At 41.6% G+C, this 10,690-nt stretch overlaps 1 protein-coding gene across 1 annotated transcript; it reads right to left on the bottom strand.

The window, feature by feature from the left end:
- Nucleotides 1-507: 507 nt before the first annotated feature.
- Nucleotides 508-10,337, bottom strand: LOC134743566 (origin recognition complex subunit 2). Its single transcript, XM_063677082.1, has 7 exons — nt 9,781-10,337; nt 9,197-9,412; nt 8,408-8,496; nt 4,304-4,477; nt 3,127-3,661; nt 1,850-2,497; nt 508-1,022 (listed from the first exon to the last, which is right to left on the bottom strand). The coding sequence occupies exons 1-7, from the start codon at nt 9,944-9,946 to the stop codon at nt 826-828; spliced, it is 2,025 nt and encodes a 674-aa protein (XP_063533152.1). The 5' UTR covers nt 9,947-10,337; the 3' UTR covers nt 508-825.
- Between the last annotated feature and the right edge of the window lie 353 nt (nt 10,338-10,690).

The following is a 10,690-nucleotide window of genomic DNA, read 5'->3' on the forward strand; positions in this document are numbered from 1 at the left end:
AACCCGCTTCGTTCGAATTAAGAACCTGGGCTATAACCGCGAAAATCGAAGTTGGCAAATAGCCGGGTCCACACATAGCGAGCATACGCGCGAGGCAATTTCCTCGCGCGCAATACGGCCAGTGTAGACGTGCCTCGGCCGACGCGCGAGGCACGTCTAAAATGTCGATACAACGCGCGCCTCGGCTGAGGCACGTCTACACCTGGCCGTTTAGTGCGCAAGGAAATTGCCTCGCGCGTATGCTCGCTATGTAAGGACCCGGCTGATTGCGGGCATCTTTCTTTGTCACACTAATTACGCTTCATTTACGCCCGTCACACTTACGTACGAATTTACAAGTGCGACTGAGAGAGAGACAACACGTCGAACTTGGTTCGCGGTAGGCCCTCAGACAGAACTCACTGTACCTCAATACATTTTTCGGCTCGAAGCACATTACGACACTACCACGGCGACTGATATTTATTCCCCTATAGGTATTTGAGGGTAAGATATCAAAACACATACTATTTAAAAATAATTTAATAAATACATAAAAAACCGGCCAAGTGCTAGTCGGACTCGCGCACGAAGGGTTCCGTACCATTACGCAAAAACGGCAAAAAAATCACGTTGTATGGGAGCCCCACCTAAATTTTATTTTATTATGTTTTTAGTATTTGTTGTTATAGCGGCAAGAGAAATACTTCATCTGTGACAATTTCAACTGTTTAGCTATCAGACAGACGGACAGTGGAGTCTTAGTAATAGGGTTTTTACCCTTTGGGTACGGAACCCTAAAAACAAAGGCATGTTTTTCAAAAGGTGCATACAAAAAGTCCCTCGTCAGCTATTCTGCTCCAAAAACTGCTGAAGCAAGGAGTTATCGATAGGTATGAGCAAGTTCTCGCTGCCGTCGTACGTGCGTTTCATCTTTACAAGTTTGTGGTCCAGGAACTCCGTCAGCTGTGCACGGAGGGCTATGTCCGAGCTCACCAAGAACTGTTCGCGCGATTTTGAATACAGCTCCTTGAAAGGCAAACCTGCAAAAACGAATTACAGTCAGTTTTACTGTTGGAAATTAAATATGGGTCTTCAGGTATAAAACAAAACGTATACAATGTATTTATTGTGTTTATCACAATCAAATATTTATTTCATTTCATTTCATTTATTCGTTGCAACCATGGTATTACAGATGTTCTTAAAATAAAGTGAGTACAATCATGGACCCTACTAGGGCGTAGCAACATTTTATATCTACTTATTTCTAAGGTAGTCTTATAAATAATAAAAATTTAATGATTTTTGTTATTATTAAGGTTAATTAAAGAATAGAATTTAGAATTGTTAAGTGTAGGTTGACCTTGTTTAGAAGTTTCCATTTATATGTATAAGTTGTGCTATGATTGCTTATTTACATTCAATAAATATATTATACTATATCAAATATTTGTTCCCGAGTTATATAAAAATACATCATCGTCGTCTAGTATAGTCGCCAAGGCCGATTGTCAAGGCGTTAGAGTGCGTGTTCAGATATTTGTGAGCGCCTCGGCCGCACCGATATATCTGATGGCGACTTTACCTACAACACAAGCCATATTGAGCTTACTGTGGGCCTAGGTCTATCTGTTTAAAATTGTCCTATAATATTTATTTATTTATAACCACCTTCACAGCCACTGGATACATATGTATAGGTCATGAACACACTTATTTAATGTATTAACTTGATAATGTGACAACTTAAGGTTATCCAGATGATACTGTATGATGATGTTGAAGATGCCCTTGGCATTGGTGGTGAGTGACTGGTGCACGCTCTTGAGCAAGGAGTCAGAAGAACATGTATATTTAATGTATTTACCTTGATAATGCGGCTGCTTATGGTTATCCAGCTGATACTGTATGATGATGTTGAAGATGCCCTTGGCATTGGTGGTGAGTGACTGGTGCACGCTCTTGAGCAAGGAGTCAGAAGAACATGTATATTTAATGTATTTACCTTGATAATGCGGCTGCTTATGGTTATCCAGCTGATACTGTATGATGATGTTGAAGATGCCCTTGGCATTGGTGGTGAGTGACTGGTGCACGCTCTTGAGCAAGGAGTCAGAAGAACATGTATATTTAATGTATTTACCTTGATAATGCGGCTGCTTATGGTTATCCAGCTGATACTGTATGATGATGTTGAAGATGCCCTTGGCATTGGTGGTGAGTGACTGGTGCACGCTCTTGAGCAAGGAGTCAGAAGAACATGTATATTTAATGTATTTACCTTGATAATGCGGCTGCTTATGGTTATCCAGCTGATACTGTATGATGATGTTGAAGATGCCCTTGGCATTGGTGGTGAGTGACTGGTGCACGCTCTTGAGCGAGGAGAGCTGCAGCGCGCCGCTGCGGTGCGTCATCAGCGAGTTCTCGTAGGAGGTCTCTTCGGAGTACGGGAGGAAGGTGGTCACGTCCCACCAGGTGAAACGGAACTTGCTTAGCTTGTTGTGGTCCCATACTGAAAAAAAAATGGATTTTGAGATGCTTTTTGCATGTACTGGGTTACATTCGAATCATGGAGATGGAGACAGCTGATGGTCTAAAATACAGCACAACTCTATAGTTCGAGCAAAGACCTATGTAACTCCGTATGAGATGAATAAAGTCTAAGGAAAAAACGTGCCTCGGAATTCAAGAAAAATTTATTCTCGGACAGATTTCGCCTACACCTTTGGCCTATTCTCGGCTAGATGGCGTTGACGGTTTCGTTTGTTATTTAACAATTTTAACACATATCATTGAAAGAACATGGGTCAAAATCATATAAAAATAATAAATACTTACAAATAAAAAAATCATTTATCCATGTAATATACATTTTTTGGTATAACATTTTCATTTTAAGTTTTAATCGTGTGCCGATAGATGGCATTAAATTTACTGTGACCTGCAACTACAAGATTTACTATGACATTAACCCTCTATCCTATATATTCTCTTTGGTTTGAGCTTCATTACAATACAGGCCTTGTTGAGCTTACTGTGGGACTAGGTCGATTTGTGTGAGATTATCCCATAATATTTATTATTGTTATTTATTTTATGATTACATACCTACTTAATTAAAAGAGGACGGCGTTTACTTACATAATGGCGCATTGATATGATCAATAGTTGCTATTGTGTGAACATTTTTAATCTGACACAAGCTGGATAGTGTAGTTTGCGCTTTAGCGTTCCGCAGCATTGTCCCGTCTATGTTATGTATTATAAGAAACAACTCCATATCCTCATCCGATAACCGTGTTTCAATCAATTTGACTACATCCCCCAAGTTTGATGGAACATGGCTACATTTTAGAAGGTCCATTACAATTGTTTCTAAAATACTTTTAATCGTAAGACTTGGGAAGAAACCGTTAACAACTATACATGGATAGTCCAACAGTTTTTCTTTTTGAAACTGGTGGAGTACTGATCTTTTTGACCCAATCCCATAAAGAACTATGTTGAAGTCTTCACTTAAAATGTACATCCATTTATCAAAGAGTTGTTCGTATGACTGATTGAGTTCTTTTATTTTGAATTTGTGTTCTTCAGGAATGTAGTCATTGTCTTTTTCCATGTTATCGTCTAGATTTAAATTCTTTAATCTTGCCAGTGTGTGGTCTGATGTTGCTATCTGAAAATACATATACTTAATGAAAGCACCATCTGCTTCATGGGTATTTTACATGACCGTAAAACCTCTCAACTATAGTCCAAAGCTCCCAACTTTGGTCCAAAATTAACTATAATTTTTTCATTCAGGTGTGTCTTTTACTGTGTTTTTTGTAGTTCTAAGGCAAGGAAAGTTTATAAATGGAAGAAAAAACTTGGAGTAAACCAAAAGCAACACATTGATACTTAATTTCCTTTTGAATTTATGAATCACAGTTGCAGTATTGGACTATAAGGTACTCGTATTATGCCATGTAGGTAGTTGGTTGTAACCCTTTCAACGCCACGGCTATCGTGTGCGGCGCGTGATCGTGTCAGCTGTCTTTGGCGGTCAAAGGGTAAACATGCAAATTGTACTGGTATATGTACTTGTATAATACTGCTCTAATTTAATTATTGTACCTACTACTGTTTTTGAGATTTTTTAAATTCATAATAGCATTTAAACTATCATCTGACAAAGTATCAGCCGGGAGACGACGACTGATGATATATGCTCCTGGTCTATTATCATGTTGCTAAAGTCACACTGACAAGTCAGCGGACACTATAATCATGGCGTGATGTATTTTTTTACATTTGTTTTTCATTAAAACGTCCTTACCTTTTTACTTGAATTCATCATAAAGTAATTGTCTGGAGTGACAATGTACTCTGAATCTTTAGGCCGCGCCTTACCCCTGCCCCTTCCCTGAACTTTGCTTGCAGGCTTAGTTTCCACCGGGGCATCGTTTTCCTCTTCTTCTTCAGAAGCACTTGATGATGAAGCGGATGAAGCCTAAATAGATAGTTTAAATTTTTTTTTATTCTGAAGAAAACAAAAAGCTGAAAAATTATAACAGAGAATGTACAGAAAGCCATCAAGAACGGAAAAACGCATTTACTCTAGTCTAGAACATTAACACTCTTATCTGTCCCTTGATGGAGGCCTTTTGTCTTTTGGATTATTTTATTATTATTCTCTTTATTTATTATTTTTCTTATGTTAGGTTTTTTATAATATGCATATAAAAGTAAAATATAAAAACACTTACAAAACAATACAAAATACATATAAACAAATTATAAAAAACCTAACCTAGGGTGCCGCCAGCAGCGGGGCAGGGCCCAAGCTGCCGGTGGTCAGGGCCGCAGAGAGAGGAACCGGCGGACGATCCGCGCCGTGTCCAAGATCACCGCCTTCTGCATCTGACCCTTGATCCAACCACCTAGCGAGAGTCTCTCAAGGTGTTGGTCGAGACTCTTCGCTATGAGACCGTTCGCTGAAACGACTATCGGGACAATGATCGTCGAGTCAACATCCCACATGGCGGTTATCTCGTGAGCCAAGTCTAGGTACTTACTGGACTTGTCCTTCTCGGCTTTCACGAGATTCTCATCATAGGGGATGGTGATGTCGACGAGCACGGCCCGGCGCTGCGATCGATCTATTATCACAATGACAGGCTTATTGGCTACAATAGTCCTGTCAGTGATGATAGATCGATCCCAATAGAGCGTGGCACGACCATTCTCGAGAACTGGCACAGGTAAATACTTGTAGTACGGTACTTCGCAGTCCACAAGGCCGTATAGAAGAGCAAGCTGCTGGTGAATAATCCTGGCTACGAGATTATGTCTGTGCAAGTACTCGCCGTTAGCAAGATGAGAACAACCGGAAATTATATGCCTGAGTGACTCTCCGGGACGGCGGCATGCCCGACAAATGTCGACCGTACCGTCCTTCAGGATATATTTCCGATAGTTGTTCGTCATCATAACTTCGTCCGCAATTGCACAGGCAAAACCCTCGGTTTCTCCGAAGAGGTCCCCGAATCGTAACCAGTTCACCGACGCGAGCAGGTCTACATCGGGTCCCGTGAGGGCCTTGTAGAACCGCCCGTGTAGCACCTTACTCTCCCATACCGCCTTGCGGCCCGCAGCACTTTGTACCACAGGTTTGTGCCAGTTCTCGTTTGCCAAGGAGAGCGGCGTGAAGTGCCTGTCCACTGCCACCACATCACGATGCATCCCACACTCGTTGTTAAGGAAATAATTCCTGAGATTGCACACCTCGCGGTTGTGGAGATCTTTGGCGTTAAGGAAGCCTCGACCTCCACACTTCCGTGAGATGTACAATCTCATAACTGACGAGCGTGGGTGTAGCATACGGTGTGTGGTGAGTAGTAGACGGACCCTCCGATCCAGGGCGTCCAGCTCGGTCTGAGTCCACCTTAGTATGCCAAAGGAGTATATGAGTATAGGCATTACCCAGGCGTTGAAGGCGCGCACTTTATTGCCTCCTGACAAAAGACTGTTAAGGACTTTTGTGAGCCGACTGAAAAAGCGCTCCTTCACCGACCGTCTAATACCCTCGCCCTCAATACCCAACGACTGTGACATACCAAGGTATTTATAGGTTTCTGATTCAGAGATAGATCTGAAAGACATTGTCTCAGAAAGTTGTAAATTTGTTGAATTTACAACCTCCCCCAGCTGTACATGCATAACCGCACACTTATCGACACCAAACTCCATTCTGATGGCGGTACTGAAAACTTCTGTGGTTTTTAATAGCACCATCAAGTCTTGGTTATTTGGCGCAAATAGCTTGAGGTCATCCATGTACAGAAGGTGAGAAATGACTTCACCCTCTCTCCGAAGCTGGCAACCTAACCCTGAATCCTTCAGCAGGGTGCTAAGGGGATTCAGAGCTAGGCAGAACCACAGGGGACTCAGACTGTCACCCTGAAATATTCCTCGCTCGATCCTTATAAAGTCCTGCGGGCCAGGGCGGTCATCTCCACCTCCTGGTTGACGAAGGACTGTGATCCACTGCCTCATACACGCACTTAGGAAGGATATTAAAGCTGCATCAAGTTTATACAGCTCCAATAGCCTTCTCAGCCATGAGTGAGGCACCGAATCATAGGCCTTCTTATAGTCAATCCAGGCGGCCGAGAGGGCCCCCCTGTTCCGCCGAACTTGCTGGCATATGGTCATGTCTATGAGGAGGAGCTCTTTAGTACCACGGGACCCAACCCTACATCCATTTTGAGCGGAGGCCAAAATGTTGTTAGCGACAATGTGCGCGTTAATTTTTGCTCTCAAAATGGATGTAAGGAGCTTGTAAAGTGTAGGCAAGCACGTGATGGGTCTGTAGTTCTTCGCTTCCGTGGTACTACCGGACTTGTAGAGCAGGAAGGTTACACCAGTTGTTAGGGAAGGTGGGAGGGAACCGAGCTCTAGGGCTTGTTGGAACTGCGTTGCCAACCGTGCGTGCGAGCATCGAAACCATTTTAGCCAGAAGTTGTGCAATCCGTCCGGTCCAGGACTTTTCCAGTTCTGGGCCGTACGGATGGCACAACTTACGTCGTCGGGGCTGATGGTGATAGCCCCCATAGGTTCGATGTTCTCGCATTCACGTTTGACAACGTCTATCCAACCGCCCTCCGTGTGTTCCACAGGCACTGACCAGATGCTACGCCAAAAATCAGTCATGGCAGTAGCATCCGGCAGCCGCACGTCGGACACACGAGAGTCGGTTTCCTCCCACCTCCGGTACACCTTCCTTTGGTCACTTTGAAAAAGACGATTCTGCTGGAATCGATCCACACGCTTTCTGTAGCGGCGAATACGGTTTGCCCATGCATAGACTTTCTGCTTTAGAAAGTCGATGCGCTCTGTGACATTGGCCATGTAGTCGCGGGGTCTGACATCCGTCCCCGCGAACGCCTGGTTCACAAAGCGCATTACTCGGGGGCGGTTGTTGCCCCCCCTAAAGCAGATCAGCTTTGCAATGAGAGTCCTAAACGAGCTAATACGTCGCTCGATCCGCGCTTGCCATGCAGGGACACCTCCGGCGGTCCTAGGTGCACGTTCAGCGTCCGGAAACTTGACTCGAGCAACACGGCACGCCGCGATGGCTCCGCAGTACATGATCGAGTGCGTATCATCTAAATCTTTACTAGTCCGTAAATGTGGCTCTAGTAAAGCGTTTAAGGCTCCCACTAGCGCTAGATTGCGTCTATTTATAGGCAGACGTGGTAATCGTGGCCTAGAGTTGGTTGTGGCGCGATACTGCCTAACCGCCTCTTCCAAAGTCCTCCTCAGTTGCTCATTGGCAGATGTACTCACGCTCTGACTCGCAAAATCCCCCTCGTCGGTACTAAAATCAACCCGCGGCGCCCCCGGTGCCAGGTCGCGTGTTCCCGTCAGGCGCAGTGGCATATTCGTCGCCTGACGACGAAGGCGAGGAGCTGGACGACGCGGGCGGGGGTGGTGGTCGTGCGCTTTGTGCCGCTTTCGTGCGCGATCTCGTGATCATCTTCACTATTTCAAAATTTTTTCATCGCAGTTTGACAGGTCATACATATATCAAATCGGTGTATTTTGCTGCAGTTGTTCTTGAATACATGTTCCATGTTAAGTATATATTCTTTCATAGGAATAAAAATACACAAAAAACTGCTTGTAAAACCAAGAACGGCGATAAAAATACTATAAAAATAAATAAAATAGCGAAGAAAATTTCTTGACGCGTGTGTCAATGTCAGCGGTTGGTGTTTGTCTGTTTATTATTATTATTATTTTACATTTAATTGCTCTCGCTAGTACCAAACATATAAGCCTTATTGAGCTTATTGTGGGACTAGGATGACATGAGCAAGGTAATTATTTTAATAAAAGACTTAAGAAAACTAATTTTCCTAGATGATAAAATGCTCACCTCATTCTCACTCTCATCAGGTACAAAATCACTACTGCTGCCTGAGAAATCATCTTCATCACTTCCACTGTCTACTTCTTTCACAATCCCTAGAAAATTCAGTAAATATTTGTGATGAAATTTTTAGTGGCATCTGAGCTTGCAAAGGGAATGATGCACATCAAGGACATATCCTTTTTGGGAATATGGTTATAAGGGTTTCGTATTTTATGCAAAAGGGTGTTTTATCAATTCGAGTTTATTAACTAATGTATTGAGTTTATTGCAAAATCCACCCGAGAATCAGAATACAGTACAATCTCACTAATCCGACACTAATGCTGCCACAAGAGAGACGGATTACTGGAAAATTCAGATAACTAGATGTTAGAGCCAATCTCCATATTATTTTGATGTGTTTTTAGTATCTTAGAAATACATTTTACTAAAATACTAAATTCAAAGAAACTTCTACTGTAATCTGGAACAACATTTATAAAGAGACTGAAGTGCGATAATATAAGCATACATAGTAAATTAGGACATAGAATGATCATTTGTACCCCAAGGTTAGTGCCGGATTATGGAGGTTTCACTGTAGTTAAATTAGATATGTGAAGCTATTCAAAACCTCAAAAACTAAATTTATCTGCTCTTTTGATCTGCATTTACAAAAGAAAAATTTCAGCTAACCTTTAAATGTGAATGTGAAAACCAGCATCAAGTAGCTAACTCTTTTAAACTTTAGTAGTAGTATGAGATAAAACAGAGAGAGCTTACATGCACAGTGCAAAGACAAGTCCAACTTACTCTTCTTTATAATATCCTTAACAACTTTAGGTGTTGCCTCAGCAACTTTCTTAACAGAGTCCAAGTGCATATTTTTCCGAGGAGTCTTCAAAGGAGACTCTAATCTTGAAGAATTGTTCTGGAGATCTCTAACTTTATTCTGTAAGTGGTGTTTGGTGCGCCGTGACTTAAACTTGAACATATCTTGCCCTTCCACATCATCATTGCTGAATAAAGCTGAAACATGATAAATTATACTTAACACTAACCCTTTATAGGGCACACATATATATTGGACGGCAAAAAATTAAGACCCTACAACAACATCTACATGTTTCTTTAAGGTGATGTCTTAAATTTAAGGGGTTACACTATTTAAAAAACAAAAGCGTCTGTAGTAGAACAAAATATTAGATATGTATAAGCTTTTAAGTGACGGCCAAGCACTGCTTAACAATATCTTTACAAAAAAATCTATGTTTACAGATAAACTGATAAGATATATACTTTACACACTTAAAGAGGTTTCTAATAATTAATAAATCATTGTTTGAATATTATACCATGATTAGAAATACCAACACAGATCATATAAAAGCACCAACCTGTAGGTTTTTGCGAGGGCACATCATCAAAATCGTTGTCATCTTCCGAATGAGTGTCTTCTTGTACTTGGCGTTTCACAGGAGATAATTCCAAAAAATCCCCATATTTTTGGGGTTTATTCCTTCGTCTCACGGTCCGTCGAGGTGTCTCAGGAGTATCACTCATTTGTGCTAAATTATGCAGATTATTGAGGAAGGAAGATGCTAACGCACTGACAGTACTGACACAGAATAAGTAATTGCACTGAACAAAATTATAATTAAAGGTATTTCTTAGATGGATGATCGGATGGTGATACTATTGGTAAAATTTGTACTTTCGTTGCATAAATATCGGTAAGAGAAAAGAAGCAGATGCCTTTTACTATTAATATTAAATTTTGCAAAAGTGTACAGTTAGTTCAGTTCAGTTTTTGGTTCTTATGGCATCTGTCCATTGGGACAATTTTGCCAGCATCAAGGTCATGGAGACTATATATAGGAGCAAAATCTCTATGTATGAAAAGTGTCCATCAAAAAACAGTAATTAGTTGTAGGAGCAGAATTTCAGAGTACTGACACTAGCACACTACTGACATAAACGAAGTCCCGCGCTTCCAACTTACCTATGGATGGTATAGAAAAGGATGCCAATCTCTTATGCCAGAATTGTTGCAAAAGTGACCGCTTTCAGCTTTAAATAATAGTTCCTAATCTCTCCGGTGGCGCTAGTTAGGCTCTGGGACATGAGTATAACATGAACCAACAAATAACCCGACCAAATTACGTAGGTTGTTTTTGGTAGTATTTCGGTGTATGGTGGCGCCGCCTAATTACTGTTTTTTGATGGACACTTTTCATACATAGAGATTTGGCTCCTTTATATAGTCTCCATGAACTTACCTTTACTTACTTAAAATTACCATGTTTA

The sequence above is a fragment of the Cydia strobilella genome, chromosome 8 (assembly GCF_947568885.1).
Source record: "Cydia strobilella chromosome 8, ilCydStro3.1, whole genome shotgun sequence".
Taxonomy (NCBI): Eukaryota; Metazoa; Arthropoda; class Insecta; order Lepidoptera; family Tortricidae; genus Cydia; species Cydia strobilella.

Coding starts and splice junctions, on each gene's coding strand:
- LOC134743566 (XM_063677082.1), bottom strand. CDS start 9,946: ATGAGTGATACTCCTGAGACACCTCGACGGACCGTGAGACGAAGGAAT. Junction 9,413..9,780: donor GCCCTCGCAAAAACCTACAG/GTTGGTGCTTTT, acceptor ATCATGTTTCAG/CTTTATTCAGCAATGATGAT. Junction 4,478..8,407: donor CTGATGAGAGTGAGAATGAG/GTGAGCATTTTA, acceptor CTATCTATTTAG/GCTTCATCCGCTTCATCATC.